At 43.4% G+C, this 20979-nt stretch overlaps 3 protein-coding genes across 3 annotated transcripts; 1 reads left to right on the forward strand and 2 right to left on the reverse strand.

Moving 5' to 3' along the window:
• Nucleotides 1-985: 985 nt before the first annotated feature.
• ruvbl2 (RuvB-like AAA ATPase 2) lies at nucleotides 986-5379 on the reverse strand (the record flags this gene model as incomplete). Its single annotated transcript, XM_079237922.1, has 13 exons — nucleotides 986-1380; nucleotides 1906-2020; nucleotides 2186-2315; nucleotides 2408-2527; nucleotides 2754-2872; nucleotides 2991-3209; nucleotides 3291-3384; nucleotides 3486-3592; nucleotides 3683-3749; nucleotides 3837-3966; nucleotides 4167-4308; nucleotides 5094-5149; nucleotides 5325-5379. 13 exons carry the CDS (start codon nucleotides 5377-5379, stop codon nucleotides 1355-1357), a joined length of 1380 nt encoding a protein of 459 aa, XP_079094048.1. The 3' UTR covers nucleotides 986-1354.
• A 2315-nt stretch (nucleotides 5380-7694) lies between these two features.
• ftr83 (finTRIM family, member 83) lies at nucleotides 7695-11865 on the reverse strand. The gene is made up of 7 exons (XM_079214391.1): nucleotides 11240-11865; nucleotides 10783-10878; nucleotides 10401-10634; nucleotides 10028-10187; nucleotides 9870-9926; nucleotides 9427-9513; nucleotides 7695-8572 (listed from the first exon to the last, which is right to left on the reverse strand). Exons 1-7 carry the CDS (start codon nucleotides 11813-11815, stop codon nucleotides 8046-8048), a joined length of 1737 nt encoding a protein of 578 aa, XP_079070517.1. The 5' UTR covers nucleotides 11816-11865; the 3' UTR covers nucleotides 7695-8045.
• Nucleotides 11866-15791: 3926 nt separating this feature from the next.
• Nucleotides 15792-20640, forward strand: ftr82 (finTRIM family, member 82; the record flags this gene model as incomplete). The annotated part of the gene is made up of 7 exons (XM_079214392.1): nucleotides 15792-16382; nucleotides 17748-17843; nucleotides 18078-18311; nucleotides 18683-18842; nucleotides 18928-18984; nucleotides 19155-19223; nucleotides 19321-20640. The coding sequence occupies 7 exons, from the start codon at nucleotides 15792-15794 to the stop codon at nucleotides 19839-19841; spliced, it is 1728 nt and encodes a 575-aa protein (XP_079070518.1). The 3' UTR covers nucleotides 19842-20640.
• Nucleotides 20641-20979: the final 339 nt, after the last annotated feature.

Here is a 20979-nt window from a genome sequence, read left to right on the forward strand (position 1 = left end):
ATATTTTAAGCTGTCAGCAATGCTGTTTGACTTGCTCATTGAAGAACGTGTTCTGGGCTTTCATTTATCGGGGCAGGGTGCACCGTGTATTGTTTGGAGAACAGGCGACTACAAGAGAGATCTTTGGGCTCCACCTGGTGGAAACTATTTCAAACGGCAGACGTCCATTTCAGATGTCCTTTCCTGTAAAGCAGTGGTTCTCAAAAGGGGGTACGTGAGATAAAAATATATATACATTTAAAAGTAACATCCATTTAAAAATCCTTTAAAAATAGTTATTTAATAAATAGTCAATACAATATAAGTGTATAAGTGCATAAACAGAATTTGATCTATTCTATATTAAATCAGTATCTTTTTTTTTTAAACCCAAAATGCTTTGCGCTGGTTAGAGGATACTTAGCTGAAAAAATATTTCACATGGGGTACATCACTGAAAAAAGGTTGAGAACCACATGAAGCGACGTCTGTTTCTGATGACAGCGGATCAGCTGATCAGTCAGCTTTAACACTTTTAAACACTGTACTAATACTAATAAAGACAGTTATCACTGTACTAATACTAATAAAGACAGTTATCACTGTACTTATAATAAAGAAAGTTATCAGTGAGTGTACTAATACTAATTAAGACAGTTATCACTGTACTTATAATAAAGAAAGTTATCAGTGTATTGAGTATGTATACACCGTGTGTGATATTTATACTGTGTTCTGTTGCTTATAAGCACAGGATAGATTTCTGCCAGCAGAATGCATTTATTTTATTCATGTAAGTAAGTCTGTATGTTTTGACATTTTGATTGTGAAGTGATTGTCAATAACCCAGAATATGATTATGGTTTCTCTTGAACACAAATGTATTTATTAGGCTCAATGTTTTGGGGGAAATAAAATGTATAGTTTGATGTTCCAAATTAACATTCTCTTACCAATAAAACGTTTTGGAGCGTTCAAGGCTGAGAGACAAATAGAAAAACAATGATCACAGTGTGCTTAGAAAAGCCTGTTTAATAATTTTCATAAAAACAGCGTAAAGACAAGTCAACAAAACAAAACCAGGAAACAGAAGGAATGGATATTCCTGCCTTAAGGCCTCAACGATGAACAGACATGTGGTAAATTCAGAATTAAGTCAAATTTCAGTGAATACATTTGAACAATGTAAAAGTAAAGGTGATTTACAAAGAAACATGTAGCGGCATTCAATCTATTTAATACATTTGAGTTCCATCTTCAATATAATTCAATGCTGAATTCAAATTTAAAGTCAAATTTCAGTTGTGAATCAACTTCAACCGCAGAGACGACAACATAAAAAACTTCAGAGAGTAAGAAAACCAAGTCATCTTCATTATGAGGTGTCCATCGAAGGTACTTCTGAAATGTAAGAACAGATACACGCTGCTTAGTCACTGTGAATCAAAAGCAGAACCATTTATTGCCATGTATGTTTTCACATACAAGGAATTTGTCCTTGTGGGAGGTTCATGACATTTAACAATAACAAAGAACTGGAATAAATCGAGTAAAAAGATTATTCACCTTCTAAAACTACATCACATTCTGTTTTGCATTTGCGAAAGGGTCTTTTATCATTATCCTCATCATAATAATAAATTACATAAAAAGGGACAGCTGAGCCTGTTAGAGCAAAGCTGAGCTGGAATCTTTGCTTCAGCACTATGGAGAGTCTTAGTCGTGTAAAAACTGACATCTTCCCTAATCACTGACTGATTACAGCAGGTGTATTAGCGGATTAGCGTCTGTTTCAGCATTCTGATGCACCGTTGGACGTTTACTCAACTTGTGCTTGTGTGAATGCAGCATCAATGTGGCTGTGAGTTGCCAAGGAATTGGGCTTTGGAAACTACCGGAGACCGAGAGGATGAAGAGCGGACTCACGTATTTCATTGAAGAGGTAGGAGTCCTGATACTCCTTCATGTACTGAGAGGATCGGGCCTCATCCAGGAACAGAGAGTAAACCCTTTTGATGTCTTCCACCTGAACTTCTGTCCCCTGAAGAAGCCAAAGAAACAAAAACAGTGCCGACATCAACACTGAGACCATGGGAATTCATGCCGAAACCACTGAAATATAAATCTGTCCAGAGAAAAGAAAAGGTTCTTTCTTGTTTTTCCTCCAGCTGCAACAATACAATCCGCTTGTTCAGGCTGAGCTTACCTTGCGCTTGCGACACACTAGTCCAGCGGTGCTGATCAGCTGGATGGCGTAGCGCAGCGACGTCTCCATGCCGATGCGGGTCAGGACGGTGTGAGCCTCCTCGCTCAGCTCCACATCCTCCTCTTCACACCTGAAAAAACAAAAAAAACATGCAGGTTTATTCTTCCCCCTTCTATAAAGCTGGGAAGAAGTATAAAAAGGGGGACGAAAGCAGATTCTCACCGGATCTTGAGGATCTGCCTCGTCTCTTTTTCGGTGTATGGGGAGGTGGCGATGATGAGTAGGCGATCCAGCAGGTCGATGGGGATGCCGTGAGGGCTCTGATAGTTTGTGCCACGGATACTAAGTGATAAAAGAGACAAATATTTGAAAAGAAGTTACTAAGATATGACGAAAAAAAGATATAGAATTTTAAAAACTATAATGCAATATTTTACGGGCGTTTATCAAATAGCCAGACGTGCAGGTTATGAGTCATTAAAATGTCCCCAAAAAGCGGTACGGGATATAAATTCCATATTGTTGTATTCCTAGATAACTCAAACGATCAGATGGGAGGAAAATGTACCGAGTGATGCCTCTGTTGGTGGCCATGATGAGAACTGGGGACAGGTCACTCTCCAGGGCTCGGTTCAGGAAGGAAAAGCACTCCATGTCCAGCATATGGACCTCGTCAACAAATAACACCTGGAACCACAAACATAGAAAATCAGTCAAGTCATAAAAAGATTAACCAAATATTCATCTATCTATCTATCTATCTATCTATCTATCTATCTATCTAAAAACAGACAGTGTCACCTACCCCAGGAATGATCTCGGCCTTGCCTTCTTCCCTCCACTCACACACTTTGGCATTAATCTGCTCGCGGACTTCAGACTTGATCTCTCCGGTGTCTCCGGAGAAGAGAGCCAGGAAGCCTTGCGTGCGGCTGTTGATGACGTCGATCTCGTGGAGCGACACCGTGTGGACCACCTCTTTCCTCTTCTGCAGCTCTCCCTCTGGACACTGTACAAACTGAGTCTACAAGGGTAACAAAATAATTAATACACACGGCCGATGTCCAACTGCAGCAGAAACTGTATTAACTTGACAGTTGCATACCTGCGCTCCCATGGCATCGTAGTCTCTGGCTCTGGTGAAGGAGCGGCCCAACTTGCTGATCTTTCCGGTGGCTTTGTCAATGGTAATAACATCACTGAGATAAAAACATAGAGACATAGCGTTTAGATCGTGTACGGCCATCCGACAAGCTCGAGTGACCCTGAAGAGTAAAGATCAATGAAGAGATTAACTCACCCTGCTTGGACCTTATCTTTACTGAGACTGTCGATCATCTTGTTGCCCAAGTCATATATTGTCTCCATCTCAGTCGTCTTTAGAGTCAGCTTGCCCACTTTGGCACCCTGAGACAAAATCAAACATGTATAAATGTGTCTTCCATGAAGCTCAGATAGCGTGCTGTGGCGTTAAGAATGGCGGACGCAATGGCCTACCGTTCCAGTGGCCGGTCTATCAATCTGGATCTCCACCACCTCTCCTTCAATAATCTCCGTCTCTTCTCTGTGAAAGAAGCCCACGGTGAATACTGATTCATTTTAAACAATAAGAATTACAAAAACAACAATTTGTTTGTGCTTGCTCACTCACTTGATCCTCACACCAATGGCTTTCCTAAAAGCCTGGCTGAGTGCCTCGGTCTTGCTCATCTCCAGGGAGAAGATCTCACTACCGGCCAGCGCAGTGAAGGGTGTATCGGGGCCAAGGGACTGGGCGATGCCTGCATTAAAAAAAAATTAAAAAACAACTTCTCAGTTAACCTACACTCAGCTAGTGAATCTGGGGGAGGGAAAAAAAAAAAAAAGGAACACTTGCTTTTAACAAAACTATAACTGAAGCAAATTACAACAACGGTATGACTTCCAGAGGCGGAGAATGAAATTATATTGTGTTCTGGAACGCCTCCAATGTGGCTCTTACCCATAGCGATGGCAGTCTTTCCTGTGCCAGGTTGGCCAGCAATCAGCACCGCTCTGCCAGCTATGTGGCCATCTTTGATCATCTCCAGGATGATCCCTGCTGCCCGCCGGGAGGCCAGCTGGCCGACCATCCCCTGAGATACCTGCAGGTGAATGGGAACATGTATCCTTGAAGCCAAACACAAATGAATGCACATCTGCACATCATTCTGTGCTGTAATCTAATATCTAACTATCAGGCAAAGGAATCCGTCCGTCTGTCCTTTGCATATCTCGAGAACCGCGCATACGACCAAATTCACACTTTGTGGGTGTGTTGTCGGGCACTCACAGGAAAGCAAACGCCACCTTGCTTTACCTTTTACTCTCTCTCTAACTGAGACTGTTGGTATTGGTAGTGGTAGCAGAAGTAGGTCCTACTCAACATTTTCTGAAGCAAAGCCATTACCTATTAATAATAAAACCGCTACGTCGCACAGTAAAAGTTCTGCATTGAAATTTTTACTTTAAGACCAGAGGAAAGAAAGGAATTATCAGCACGATGTACTTAAATTTACTTCAAACGGTAGAACTTACAATTCTAATATGATGTTGGATGGTTTAATGAATAATAATGCATTACATGTAAACCGTTATATTTTGTTAGTTAACAAAGCTAACAGTTTTCTGTCACGTAAATGTAGTACTACAAGGTTTTCTTCTGAAGTAGAAGTACCCATTAAGTAATACAAAGTAAAGTTGCATATTTTCAAAGTGGTCATTTTCAAAGTCTTTCAGTTCCTTGACATACACTGGAATATAAAGTATAGAGCCCTATAAGGGTTTCCCTCTAAATACATCTATACGTCATCTCTTTCAGTGCTAAATGCCAACTGAAGAGGGAACAAATCCCACAGCTCCATACTATGAACTTAAGACGCAACGCTACCTGTCTTGGCTCCAAAGCATCATCCAAACCAAGGCCACGAATATGAGAGTGCGCTCCTAAAAACAAGATAGAAATGAAAACATTAATATCGACTACATTTGGAAGAGGGAGTAAAGACCATGTATATCTGGCATAAACATATATGAGGGCTGACCTGTGACGGCACACATGTAGCTCGCAATCATGAATTTGTATCCCTAAACAGCTGAACAGTGCAATGTGGATGCTTACCGATTCTCTCGATCCGTGTGATGTCACGAACCTCTGGAACCTTTGTACCCGCCATCTCTATTTAGTTAGAAGCAGAAATGTGTTTAACATAAAATAAAATAAATTAAATAGTTTAATAAATACTTCTTCCAGCTTTTCTGTTTCCCGTATTGTTGGAAACAGGCCATAATCAGTGGTTACGGAGGAGCTATTGAACACTGTAATAACACTATGGCAAAGGAATAGAGAAAATGTTCCAACTTTCTAACAATCAGCCTGAGATCTTCAGTGCGGTGCTCCAGAATCAGGGCGGTATCTTCGTGTATTTGCCACCTCTGTTAATGCCTCAGTTATTTTCCAGTTAAATAAGGAAAACACCAGCTTTCACACAGAGGTTCAAGGCTGATATGAAGGTAGTTAACACACATTTAACTCGGGAGTCAGTTCTGTCTTCTCGGTTGTCATAGTGACAGTTGTAACGCATGGCACACAACACAAGACCACATGGCTGTGACTTTAAATTTGACATATTTGGCGTTTTTATAAAACACCCATCTTAGTTGTCAGCAATTAGATCGCAGCATCTGACACACAGAGGCCATACATCTGAACTTAACTTGGCGTTATATTCTCGACAGCGCTAGTACAGCTAAAGCTAACGCTAGCTAATGTTGTGTTAGCAAACCTAGCTAGCTCCATGAATCGGTCTTCTGTCTGCAGTAGCTAACGTTGCTGTTTCACACCGCCAGAGACGTTACGAGAGAGCGAACAGCATGGAATTATAGAAACCATGTTACGGTATCAGGTCTTAAGTATTTATTCCAGTTTCCGAATATAAACTCACCTGTGCAGCCACACTTGAGTAAACGTGAGAATGCGGCGCTTCTTTTTAATGGTGCGAAGAGTAACTGTGTCCGACGAGAAACAAGTCCTTTGTTTGTCTACGTTCCGGGGTTGACTGTCCCCGACAGACAGAGTGGCTAATTCACGAAATACTTGTTTCCTTTAACTCCGTGTGTTGCAAAATGACAGGTAGGCGTAATCACTTTTTTAAACAGTGTAGTAATTACAAAAACAACACACTCGAACAAATAAGTCTAGGTAGGGGCGAAATTGTTCAGGCAGGTGTGTCACAATTAGTAGGTCTGTTTTTGCAAGCTGTTAGTCATAAATTAGCTGGAACAGTAGCCAGTCTAGCCAATCCAAACGTATTTGTTAAACCATAATTTTTGCACTTTTCCGAATATTTTGAATCTCCAACAGTGAATCGTCTTCCCACACAGAAGCTGGGGTGAAAAGTGGCCGATGGCAGCCTTGGTGTGCATTGTGCACATTTGTCCACCAGAGGTCGCAAGCTCACAAATCATTTTACAGGTATTTACAAAAAATGCTCAATCCTTCATCTTTGCAGTGCAAGTCCGGAGCCTGGAGTTTAGAGAAATTGTGGCAAACTTTTTATTCAGAAAACACATCAATCAGGGATACAATATCACTGAACAATGGCAAAACTCACTCGCTGGCCATAACCTCAAGGGGTTTGGGGCAGTTTTTCATATCCTCTCCGGTGTAGCTTCAAAGTGTTCCCCCCAAGGCTGCAGTGATAGGATTCCACAATCTAAACTCACTTCACTCCACTATCACAAGAGAAGGATACTGAATGTTACAGACGATTAGGATTGAAACAAAACCTTTTTGTTTGTAAATGTCATCAGCTGGAACGTTTCATTGCACGTAACTAGCAACTATAACATATGATTAAAATAATGAGATATGGGAATATGTAACTGACAAAACACATACTGAAGTCCAAATGAAAAACATGTCTTATTATCTTTTCAGTTCCTAGTTGTAGGACCTCTAAAATGCTGCCAGTGAATCCAAAATGACATTACAGTCTTATTATCAGGATACTTTGACATTACAGCTACTTAAGATTTAGTAAAGAGAACAATAAATAAGCCACTATCTTGAATTGCATGTAATCTTATCTCCTACAATAATCAGGTGGAACTACTTTTGTAAAGAAAACAAGTTAATGTGTTGCATCGCATAATACTGAATCCAGACGTTTAATGACTAACTCAATGATAAAGATCTTTCTGGTCAGACTGGACCAAACCCTAGTTCAGCATACCACAAACATTTCAAAAGCTAGAAGTCCATCTGTGAGCCTCTCAGTCACACGTCACCTACTCCTCTACAATTCCTCTTGAACCTCTCAGACCTCCTCAAAGGCAGCACTGCTCAGACAGCATGCTATATATATATATATATATATATATATATATATATATATATATATATATATATATATATATATATATATATATAGTGAAAGTTTGTGATAATTGAAGTATGAGGTAAAAACAAATCAATAATTTGACACAATGATATAATAATAAGTTTATTGATCAATTGCATTGTAAACATTGTATCATAACCTGTATAAATGATCACGTGTCACATATCAATCAAGTAGAGCCTTCATTATTTTTAATTGATCATTTAAATGATCAATTAACTTCGTACAACTGATCTTACATTTCACACATTTTACATCCATTTAGCAAAATATTTACAGTCATCAAGAACAGTTTCCCCAAATCACAACACGACACATAGTCAATAAAAAAATGTTTCGTAAAAGAATAATAATATATTATCAGATAATAGTCTTGGTCTGTAAATACGTAGAACTGTGAATCACATGTGTACATTGATCATAGGAAGAGTGTTAATGAATCACTTATTGATGAGGGTGATGGCTGAGTCGTACCAGACCCAGAAGCCTGGATACACAGCCTCGCTGAAGGAGGCCTTGAAGCGGTGGATGAGGGACATGGTCTCCCCTACACCGTAGAAAGCCAGGGTACCCCTGCCGTGGTCCAGGAACACCCCGATACGTGACGAGTAGGGTGCGTTGATCTCGATCTGGTCTTTGCTGTGGCGGGCCGAGTAGCTGGCATCGGAGCAGAAGAGGCTCCACGACTTGCGGTTGTAGCCGATGCGGCAGCTGTCTCCGTAACCCGTCCTCTTGATGCCTTTGTAGGTGACTCCGATGGCGGCCCCCTCTCCGCTCCAGTCAACCTCCCAGTAGTAAGCTCCTCCAGAGAGAGACTCCCTACACAGGACCTGAGGCAGGGAGTCGAACCTGGCAGGGTGGTCACCGTAAGACTGGGGGTCTTTCTTCAGGGTGGCTTTCCTGTTCCCCCGAGACAAGTAGAGCTGCCTGTAGGCGGTGTTTGAGTCCAGAGTGAGCTCGCACGCATCTAGGGAGATAAAGCAATCATTTAATTCACAAGAGGAAGCGTTTCACTGCTTGGGTTGAATGTGAAGGAGGAAACCCAAGATGGACAAAGCCCCCCCGCACCATTGCACCACCAGTGGCAAGTAGTTAGTTCTTCTGGTTTTGTTAGATTCTGAACTTTTGCTCGATTTAAAGGAGAAGTGGGAGACTCTCTGACTGGAGACAGAAATCAGAATAATAGCTGCGGTTGGATGTCACCTGCTGGTTACCTCCACCTCTGCGGGTCACAGTTGGTGGGACACCCGGTGGCCTTTCCTAGATCTGCTCGGCCTATTATCTGGAATGCCAGAGGTATCAACACTGCTTGTGAGTTTGACCACAAACAGAAGTCCGGCTAACAAAGGGCTATCTGTAACTTTAGCTGTAAGGTGAGACCACAACATTTCAACCCATCCTACTTCAACCGTAGAGACTATGCAGGTTGTTTCAGTTTAATAGCAGTAAAAAACAAACAGAATATGTATATAAAAACAGAAAATAAGAAAATGTTTTCTCAAGGATCTACTCCTTCTGTTTTTGTTGTAATTTGACTTGTCAGTGAATATAGGAGTTCAGACACTCACTTAAAACAAGGAGGGAGCGTTTCAACTGCAAACTTAAAAATCCCAAAGCTGCGTGAGTGCCAGCTGATACGTTTGTTACGTGTCAGCCCCAGTCTCTGTCAACACTGGAGGACGTACAGTAGAGTTTCTAAGACCAGATTCTGGGGTCAACCACAGGGTCTGACAGAGAAGCTCGTCAGCAGTTAATTTTGCCTGCTGCGCTGAAATGAGGCGGGAGAGCAGTGGGAGACGGAGCGCAGGAACTGAGACTCACATTTCAAGAAATCGTCCCTGTGCTGAGGCTCCTGGACCGGGAGAGACTTGTACATCGGGGCTTGGAGGGCCTGAAGGGCTTCGTCACCTGGGAAAGTAAATGTGACTCATTTAGGAAGATGGAATATAAAAGCTTTGCAATGAAGGGTGGAGGAGGAGTGTGTTGATGTGAACGCGCTGGCAGTTTGACATCCTAATCAAAGTAAACATTCAACCATGTGGCACCTGGGTGACCCCCGGCTTCCCTCGAATGAATAACATCAAACAGGACTGCACAAAGGGAAAAGGTTAATTAACCGTCCCATGTCAAATGATGCTTAACTTTAAATGTTTCTCTCTATAATTTCTAAATACTATTGCTCTGCCGGCTTCATGGATTGTCGAGAAGTCATGTGCGCTAATATGAAAACCGCATTACTCTGTTATCCTTAACGGCTGACTTACTTTTGGTTAACTTCTTCTTTTTGGATTCGTCCAGTTGGCAGAAGGTCATTTTGTTAACTGCCAAAAGAAAAGAAAAGAAATAGTCATTTAAAAAAAAAAATGATGATGATCATGAACAATATATGAGAGCATTTAAATCCTGGTGCTTTTGAACTCACCTGTCTTGGCCACCTTGACCAGTTCGTCATTGCTGAATTCGTTCAGGTGCTGCTTCATCTCGGAGACGGCCTTCGTGACCGGGCCGAAGGTGAAGTAAGGGTTGACGGTCACCGTCGGCAGCTCCTCCGCCTCCGTCTGCGCTATCAGCACGTGGTAGCTCTAAGCAGGGAGGAAAAACAGCCACGCAGTCACGATAAGGTGTACTTTCAATGTGTTTGTTTTTCCACTGTTCTGCACGGTGCAACACGATCTTTCTTTTATTTTTTACATTGACTGATATACATTTCAACGGGATCGGCTGTGCCCACTTTTTTATTTATTTATTGATGGCACTGACTGTAGCTCGTCTCTCTGTGGAGTGGCTGTCCTTACCTGGATGAAGTGGATGTGATCCTCAGTGCGGGACAGCTGGGTGATCTCGTTGTCCCTCCTCTTCAGGTCGGCGATCTCGTGGGTCAGGCGCTCCATGTGGCCCTCTGCGTTGTTGAGCGCCGCTCTCTTGTTGGCGGCGATGAGCTTGGTCATCTCCTGCTGCATCCTCTCAATGGAGCGCATCATGTCGGCAAACATCTTCTCGCACTCCTGCAGCGCCGTGTGGGCTGAGCTCTGCAACGGGAAGCAAGCATTGCGTACATCAAGCGGCTGTCCCACTGAGAGAGGCTGTCATCGCTTCCACACGGAGGAATGTGAATTTGACTTTCCATTCTCGTGGGTTAGTCCGCTTTTATCTGTGATCGATGGCGGCGGCACAAACCTTGAGTGAGTCCACTGCTTGTTTCAGTTCCTCCATCTGCTTGAGGCGGTCATGAATCTTCTCCTGGATCTCGGCCTGGGTGGCGCCCAGCCGTTGCTATGGGGAAAACAACAGGCGTTATTGTTGATGATGACAACAATCCCTTACTTCACGATATCATTTATGATTGCAGTGTGCAGCTCAAAGTTGACCCTGGACGCTGTCGATGCAGGAAGCAGCTTTATTATCCTAGGGGTGTGTCTCGCATAATGTTTGTTTTTATCTATTGTAAGCTGCTCTGTCGAGAGTGACCTGCCACTGTGTCGCAAGGTACATGTGTCACCGATTCACAAATAACAAAAGGGTTCACGCACCTTAATCAGCGCGTGACATGAGCGAAGCACATTTCGTTGCTCTCAGTAAACCTGCAGCTAAGTCATAAAACCAGCGTCGCCGCTTGAAGCGGAGTCAATCGTACCTGCTCTTCCGCCCTCTCCTGCTCGGCAGACACCATGTCGTGACCTTTGTGTTCCTTCACCGTACACAGCACGCAGATGCACATTTGGTCAGTGCGGCAGAAGAGCTCCAGACCCTTCTGATGCTGGGGGCAGATCTGTCGGTCCAGGTGGCCGATCTCATCCACCAGCTTGTGCCTTTTAAACGTGTTTGACTCGTAATGGGGCTTGAGATGCTTCTCGCAGTAGGAGGCCAGGCACATCAGGCAGGTCTTGACGGCTTTGTGCTTCTTTCCGATGCAGATGTCACAGCCTACGTCCTGGGGCCCGGCGTAGTTGTAGTCAGGGGACGGAGGCGGAGGCGGGAAGGATTCGGAGTTGCGTTGGATGGTGGAGGTCCGGGAGCTTCCCATGCGTCTCGGGGTGGGCCTCTTGTTGTACGTGACCCTGCACTCGGGGCAGATGTAGGAGCCCGTGTGGTCGGCATGGTCCCAGTAGGTCTTCAGGCAGACGGCGCAGAAGATGTGTCCACACGGGATGGACACGGGATCCCTGAGGTATTCCTTACACAGGTGGCAGTTATCCTGGTCAGACGACATGGAGACAGTTCAGTGCGGTTCCCTCTAATGCAGTGAAGATGCTGTGTGGACACAACAGTCAGTGGCAGCACAGTGGCAGAGTGATCCCACAGCTACTATGTGCGCGAGTTATATAGAGTAAACAGAGAGGGCGGCTGAACTGGTTGAGCCGAAACCAGTCAAACAAGGGCGGGGCAAGAAAAGGACATCAGTTACAGAATGTATTGACAATGAATGAAATGCGTGAGCATGAGATACAAGGTTTGGCCTGCGAAGGTGTAGTTCCTCAGATTAGTTAATTATTTATTTTTATACGAAACAATGCAAGCCTTGAAGTTTTTTTTTTATTTTTGAACAAAGGGGTTAAAACAGAACGTGACAAGTGCTGTTTGGAATGCGGTTTGTATACTTGCATCCATTACAAAGATGAGTGAAAGCAAGTGCATTAAAAAGTAGGAAGGCAGCGATTTAATATCTGTAGCGTAAAGAAACCGCAGGTGTGTCACACTTTACAGTTGAGTGTAGTCTCATTGTAGTCGTAGAGATTGCAGACTGACCTCAAGAGACTTATTTGTATGCGACTCCTCCCTCTGTGATGTAGGGTCAACAGATGAAGTGCATTGATGTTAAATGGACCACTCTGTTAGGTTCTGGAGCCAGTGAGACTTCTCTGACCTTCACCTCACCTGGAACCAGTTAATTATCAACTCTTCACTTCCCTCTCTCTGAGGGTTGACTTGACTGCAGTTTCTGTCAGTCAACACCGAAACTATATTTTCAACTGTCCCAAGTGAGAAAATGTGCATCTCGAAACCAACTTTCTTCTGAGCTAAATACCTTGCTCTGTAGATTTCGCCGTACCGTGAACACACCTCCGAGCCAAGATGGAGTTTCAGGGCAGTGGAAATGGCGATAGGAATGCAACTACACTTGATAGCCCAGATAACAGGAGGGCCGAGAGAGCCTGCTTCAAAGATTCCATTGTGCGAGAGCCAGCAGGGCTCAAGCCGAGTGCCAGACGTTATAGGGTCTGTTGTCCGTCAACAACAGTAACTACGGCTGATATGCGATCCTATATGTGGCATCTTATTTGTCAAAAAGAAATTCAGTGGCAGGGGTCGTAATCCACGCTGAACATCTTGCTATATTGATGGCAATGAGGAGAAAGCTGTCACACAGAAACAAATATTTACATTTTTTGGAGTTATACATGTGTTTGTTTACCATGAAAACATCTTGAGACATTTTATTTTATTTTAAATAATCATTTTCAACCTCCAAAAGACCTTGAGCCGCCAATCTAGATGATGTTACACTTGTAATAATTACTTTATTATGATTTGTATGATGATGTTTTTATCTCACGGTTCGAAAAAGGTTAATATTCAGATTCAATATTCACTGCATGTCCTGTGTATTAAGTAAGTCTTATATCTCTAATGACGGTGACAAAAAATAGCAGTGAAAACGTTTGAGTCACTGTGACTTGCTTGCTCAACAGATTACAAAAATATGCCAGCAGCTTTTAAAATGCCGCTTCAACAGGCCTCTAAACTCAATGCAATGAGGAACCTTTTCTTATTTTCTTGCAAAGCATTTCTTAAAAGATTTCTGTTTTCTCTGTGCGTTCTTCCACCAACGTAGCTGGCCCTTTAACCCTGTTTTTATCCGAGGGACGGACTTTGCTTCCATAAAACAAAAATATCAAAATTTTATGGAGAAGAAGAACCTGTTGGCCTACCCTTATTAAAACTTCACGTTGATATCTGAGCCAGTGGACGCCCAATGGTTCTCCACATCTATGGGCAATCGTATTTGCACTGGTGTGATACCAGTGAAGAGCAAACATGATCAAACAAATATCAAGTTTCAGTTTGGCTGACCGACTTGCTTATCGTGCATATTTTGCCAGACCCACTGCAATGCTTTTAGATTAAACAAATATTTATTCAGTCAATATTTTCACACACACAATCGAACCTTGCTATGTTGTATTTTATGTCCGATTTGCATACTCTTATCATGACACCTAAAAGCAATATGGGGCCTCTATTTTGGGATCAGTGCAGTTTTTAATAAGGACTCGTATGAATGAATAGACACTCAGCTTGTGCTGCTTTTTGCTCATCTCCAGGCAGATGTTGCAAATGTGTTTTCGCAGAACACATTTGGACTATTGTATCTTCCTGTTTTCATGACTCCCGCTTGTTTCCTTTAATCAAATAGCCATTTGTGTTCTCATGCACTTTCCCTGGAGAAAGAAGGCAGCTCGACCTCTCTCCTTGAGCTTCACATGTCTGTGGAGTTTCTGTCTGTCCTCATCGAAGAACACTGAGACTTTTAACAGGCATGCAACTCTTTTAGAGAAACCTGTTATTAAGTCTTATTAAAGTCTCCTGTAACAGAAACATTGCCATTCTGCATAGTTGTACTTCCTGAAAGAAAGAGACATCTCGGCTACATGTACACTGTATGGTTGTCCCTTCTCTAGCATGAGTTTAGAAACTCTAATAAATCAGCAATAATCAAAAGGTTTTTTTCCCATAGGGGCAGCAGCTCCGTGCCACAAACAAGTGGTTAATCTGTAAGCAGAGAGCGCTCTTTTTCCTCTGGTGGAAGGAAGGAAAAACTGGCTTATCAGAAACATGACCAAATATGGAGAGGTGAAACTACCGAGTGTATGAAGTAATGCAATTAGGAACCAAAGGTGCAGCCAATGCACTTTTTACAACCTTGAATTACACTATTTTTTTATTGCTACATGATTCTACATCAAGTAGAGCATTATATAATGACTACACTTTAATTGAACTACTAATCCCCTTTACAGTAGTGACCCTTGAACAAACAGAAACCAGTAGACCTATTTAAAATGTTAATGAGACGTGATGATGTCAGCAGACGTTTTATGATGCACGGTGAGTTAGGATCTCCTCTAAAGTTTTTCTCCCAGCTGCACTAGGTAAGCATGAGAGGGATATTTTAAGAAATGAAAATTGCAACATGACTGGTGATGAAACACAAATATGTGAGACATGCATTGTAACAACACACCTGGCAGGAATGTGCTGCACACACACACACGCACGCGCGCTCTCGTGCATGTGTGTTTCCGCTTGCCGTCTCAATATTTCCTTTCCTCTGCACAAACCTCCACACATCTAGAGGCGACCTGTAAACGCAGTCAGACCGGTCTGACCGGACTCTCTGTAAATACTGCAACTCTTGGACAAACGGCCTGCAGCAGGTTAATCTTTCAACATGTTTTCCGGAGAGGAAAAGGAGCAAACATTTCCCTGATGTTTGAAAGCGTTTCGAAAACTCTGCCTTGAGATCAGAGTGTCTCTGTTTGTTCACAGGGTGGTCCCTGGAATTCCTACAGTACTTCAGGCTGCATTTATGTTTGTCGGACTACAACCGGTTTAAGACAATGGGCGATTCTGTCCGACAACAATAGGTGGAAATACAGCTGCCGAGAACTGTGCGCACACTTCACCCGCAGATGAGCCACATGAGAAATTTTGAGTATAAAGGAAACTGCGAGGGAAAAGGGAAGCTCTCTTTTTTTTTTTTTTTGGCACATTAGTTGCCACTTGGTGTGCTTTTTACATTTCATTCATTCTCTTTTTTTCACTCTGCTCACTCTCTGTGCTCTTCTCTGCTGCCCGCCCTCTCTCTCTCTCTCTCTCTCTCTCTCTCTCTCTCTCTCTCTCTCTCTCTTTCTCTCTCTCTCTCTATCTCTCCCTCTCCCTCCTTGCTCAACCTGCTTATCTGAACTGGGCAGGGCTCGATATACTCACAGCACAGGGGGAGGGCCTTGCCTGCTTTCAATCAATAACCTCTGGAATTCAGAAATACAAGTAGGTCCTGTCTCTGGCAGGCTGCACCACACTCTTGAGGGCGGGATCCCAGGCTCACTCGACGGAATCTCTATCTGCTCCTGGCACTTTCCGTCTTTTCTCGCAGGTCTGTCTGACCGTGTTTGGAGCCCATCGCGATGGCTGACCACACTTCTCCAGATTACTTCAGCTGCTCCCTGTGTGTGAACTTGCTGAAGGACCCTGTGGCTATCCCCTGTGGCCACAGCTTCTGTATGGACTGCATCAGTGGCTACTGGAATGAGGCTGACTACACAGGGATTTACATTTGCCCCCAGTGTAAGATCACATTCACCCAGAGGCCGGTGCTGCGGCCCAACACCACCCTGAGCATGGTGGCCGAGAAGATCAGGAAGAGCGGCCTCAACCTCAACCTCAACACGTCCCAGGGGAACCTCTACGCCGGGCCGAGCGACGTGCCCTGTGACTTCTGCTCCGGGAAGAAATTAAAGGCTATGAAGTCCTGTCTTAACTGTCTGGCGTCCTACTGCGAGAAGCACCTGAAGCCACACTACGAGTCAGCCACGTTCAAGCGGCACAAGCTGGTGGACGAGCTGGGGAACCTGGACCGGAAGATCTGCCCGCAGCACCAGAAGTCCCTGGAGCTCTTCTGTCGAACCGACCAGATGTGTATCTGTGCCATCTGCACCGTCAGTGAACACAGGGGCCACGACATTGTCTCTGCTGAGGCAGAGAGGGGAGAGAAACAGGTAACATTTCCTTTTTAATGAAAATAAAAAAATCAGCTTTTCAGAGAGTGAAAGTGTGATTTTTATGTCAGCAAGATAAGCAGTGTATATTCAGTGCATGAGAGAAACAGCAAGCTGAGACTCGCCTAATTCAACTTGAATATGTTTCACAGTCACATAAACTATTAAAAAGAGACACACGCTTGAATCATTAGATTTACATAATCACTGAAGTGTTTTGAGTTGAAGCACACAGTGTTTTTCCCAACCCATGCCCCAGCGCTACAACTGGCATGTTGTACTTTGACCCATTTCACCATATCAGCTAAAACGGGCAGGCATTGGCCGCCAAAACAAATCCAGCTCTCTGATTAGCTGCGGAAAAGCCGGGGGAGTGTCCTCCAGTTATCACCCTGTGAAAGCTGCTTTTCAGAGAATGCGGCGTTCCAGCTGTGGGAGAGATACACAGAAACTATCTCTTGACTTCCCTCACTGATACCCACCTGTGGGAGTCGGGGTCTGTAATGATACTGGAATGTCAGGGAGTGAAGGCCTTCAAACGCCTCGCAATCAACCAATCACGGCGGTGTAACTACGGCGAAGCACATTCAAATGACTCACCAATCACAGCGAAGGGATGAAGAGGAGATACGTCAACAGATACCGCAGTATAAATCTGCAGCATTCAGAGCAACTGGTTTTTCCTTATGAGTAATTTAGCTGTGTTTTTATGGTAAATTATGATGTGGTAATAGTTCATCCCACTGTCTTCTTCACAACATTTGGAGTCTGGTTTCTGTCATCCAAAGATTAACAACCTGAGTCTCACACTTCTCACTCCCTCCCATCCCCTCCCCTGCCTCCTCTCATGTTCACCACCCCAGATTCCCCACATTCCTCAAGCTTATCTTGAAGAATGGGTTGGTGGGCTCGAGTAAAAGCTGAATTAGGAACCCCTCTATTCTGTGTGTCAGTGCTGCGTGCACCTTGAAACATCTCTTTTAAAGTCAGGCAGCGGTAAATTCACATTCCTAACGTGATCAGAATTCCAGCACAGATTTCTTTTACCCCCCCCCCTCCTCTCTCTCCGAGATAAAAGCCAGCCGTATTAAGAAGCTTCTTTGAGCGGGGGTTTATTAGACATGCCAAAGGGCCTCCCCAGATATTCCTTGATGAGAAAGAATGTTTTTTCTACTGAGCCAACAAATATGGGGCACAATAAAACAGCATGACGTTCAACTAAATCTTATAAATCGGAGTTAATGCGATTTTTATGATCAACTTCTGCTGCATAATAAAAACAAATGTAAAAGCCGGTCGGCATGGGAGTGCTCGCTGAACAAAACATGAAATAGATGGGTGTGTAATGTGCCTTTTATCCCACAGAAACTCTTAGGAATCTCCCAAGCTGAGATTAGACAAAAATGCCAGGAGAGGGTGAAGGAGCTGGACGAGCTGAAGACCGCTGTGGATTCATTGAAGGTAAGGGGTTTTCATCAGAATCAGAACCATTTATTGCCATGTATGTTTTCACATACAAGGAATTTGTCCTGGCAGGAGGTGCATCGCATTTCACAATTACAATAACCCTTTAACGATAAACAAAGTGCAATAATGTATATATAATAATGTATGTCTACGCAGAAGACAGACTGTAAGATGTTCAGTATAGCGGTGTCTTCTGTATACCACTGACACCTGGAGCGCTCTGTGCAGAACTCGGCCCAGAGAGCCATGGTGGAGAGCCAGAAGATGTTCGAGGACATGATCCGCTCCATTGAGAGGATGAGGTCAGAGGTCACCAAGCTGATCGGTATCAACGAGAAGGCAGCTTTCAACCAGGCCGAGGCTTTGATCGAGCGACTGGAACAAGAGATCGACGAACTGAAGAAAAAGGAGACCGGCCTCAAGCAGCTGTACAGCACTGAGGACCACATCCACTTTTTGCAGGTAACTGTTGGAAGAAGAAACACATCTAGAGATCTGATTTGGGCCAAAATGCTGACGTGATTAGTGAATGGGTGTGGTTTTTAACAAGACTTACGCCCTTCTTGGGTGTTCATGATTACAATGACAGTATAATGACATGTTAAGTCATTTGTATCGTTTTGGGTGCAGCCATTTGAAGATGCTCAATGCACAAAAAGATGTCTCATCTTTGGATATCCCTTTTTACTATAAGTCAGTCTCTGAAGTGATGTTTAAAACCATGTTCCTAGTGTGTAAAATACATTTGTTCAACTCTGACTGTTCCTCCCACAGATCGCATTGACGTAGTCTTCGTCCTCGTCACAACATTTCTTTTTTTCTCTTCCCATCAGAACTTCCACTACCTCTGCACCCCCACCGACGACGGCTTCCTACCCAGAGTGACGGTGAACCCTGACTTCTCCTTCGGCTCTGTCAGGAAAGCTGTAGCGGAGATCAAAGACCGCCTGGAGGAGTTTGGCAAGGAGGAGCTGCTTAAGATCTCCAAGTCAGGTAGAATACACAATGCCTCTGCATGACGGGCAGAAGAAAAAAACACTGTATAACGTGCTCAATATGAATGTGCTGTGTCTTACAGTGAATGAGGTCCCAGTGTACACCACGGAAAGTCGAACATTGGACAGAAGGAGCAGAGGTGTGTGTGCCGTCACGTCCTCTTGCAGTATAAGACTGCAGGAGGTTAATTATTATTGAGGTTGACAATGCAAACCACAAAGTGACTTTATAGTTAGAAGCACATCAACAAAAGAATTAAAGTGGGCACGTGTGTGGGTATGAGCTAACACAGTGCTTCTTCACGTGCAGGCAAAGACATGGTGGACAACTCTCCCGCTTCTCTTCCAGAGCCAAAGAGCAGAGCAGATTTTGTGAAATGTAAGTCTCTGGGTCTATTCAACTGAGGACAATTGAACTCCAACACAATTTGGTTGCTAATGAATCACTCTGAAAATGTATTGCCTCTGCTCTACAGACTTCTGCCAGCTGAAAATGGACCCCAGCACTGCCTACAAGGAGCTGTACGTCTCTGAAAACAACAGAAAAGTCATCCGCACCCGGGACCTGCAGCCCTACGGAGACAACCCGGAGAGGTTCGACAGCTTCGCCCAGGTGCTGTGCCGAGAGGCCCTGTCTGGAGGCCGCTTCTACTGGGAGATCGAGTGGAACGGGGAGTTCTCCATCGGGGTGGCCTACAGGGGCATCAGCCGGAAGGGCAAAGGCTCGCTGTGCCTGCTGGGCTACAACGACAAATCCTGGAGCCTGCTCTGCTCCGACACGGGATACTCCGCCTGGCACAACCGGGTGGACAAAGCCGTCAGCGGCCCGCACTCCCCCAGGATTGGCGTGTACCTGGACCACGCTGCGGGCGTGCTGGCATTTTACAGCATCGGCAACTCCATGAGCCTCCTGTACAGGTTTGAGACCACGTTTGTGGAGCCCCTCTACCCGGGCTTCGGAGTTGGAACCTCAGTCAAGATCTGCAATGTCAAGTGAACGCCTGATATTTGAAAATCTGAAAGCATCTTCCACGTGTTTCTCATAATATAAAGCAGCGCTTTTGGTATATATATATTTGCAATATTTTCAAACTGTACCAAACCACATTAATGAAGTTATGTTGTTCATTTTTTTTAAAGGAAAATGTTCTTGTCCAATGTGTATACACTGTGTTTTTTTAACACTACACATCACATATATTATAGTTTATATTACAGTTTGCGTTGTGCTCTCAAATCACATTTTCATGTGTTTTCTAAGACATTATTGAAATACATAATTACTACTTAATCACACAAGTACAATATAAAGTGTTTTAGCATCTGAGCAGAACTGCTGTATAACATTATGACATGTCAGTCTCACATTTTTACATGTACACATATACTTAATAAAGGGTGCGGCATATCTCAAGTGATGATGTTATCAAAGGTCGTAATGGACGTTCTTTGAGATAAGGAACATTTTATTATGATAGGTCATTACATTTTTGGCCAATATCATTGCATAAGTCATTTAAAATATGTTGCATCCCTTGTGATCGGTATGAGTAATACAATAACATTTGTGTTGGTGCATCAGGATTAGTATTATTATGGTAACACATTCAGAGGAATATTTCAGTCATTTCATTTTGTCATGTTTTGATATTATCGGAGTGTGCTTTTTCACTTGAACTAACCCTTATTTAATTTGTATGTATGTTTACTTATGTAATGGTCAACCAGAGTATAATTGATGTCACAAAAAGACTTGTTTTGTAACAAAATTGTTCATTGTTAGTTCTAAATAAAGAGCTAAATGAATTAATTAATTTTGGTGTTGAGATTATTTTTCTATTCTTCCACAAGAATATACAAAGAACACATTGTGTTCTTTGTATATCGACAAATGAATGGGCTATCTATTGGATTTAAATGAGAAGACAGAGCTACTTCCTTTATTGTTTGTGCTCTAACATCAAGTTCCTGGACCAACGAAGATGTAATTTGTCCTTCTTAAGTATTGAACTGGTATGTGAACCATTACGTTTTTATTTAACAAACCACCTGCTCTGAAACAAATTACAGCACCAACAGCTCCTGAACATGGACGATAGGAACAGCTCCCTCTGTTGCTTAATTACAGGAACTGC

This window comes from Taurulus bubalis (assembly GCF_910589615.1).
Source record: "Taurulus bubalis genome assembly, chromosome: 2".
NCBI classification, from domain to species: Eukaryota; Metazoa; Chordata; class Actinopteri; order Perciformes; family Cottidae; genus Taurulus; species Taurulus bubalis.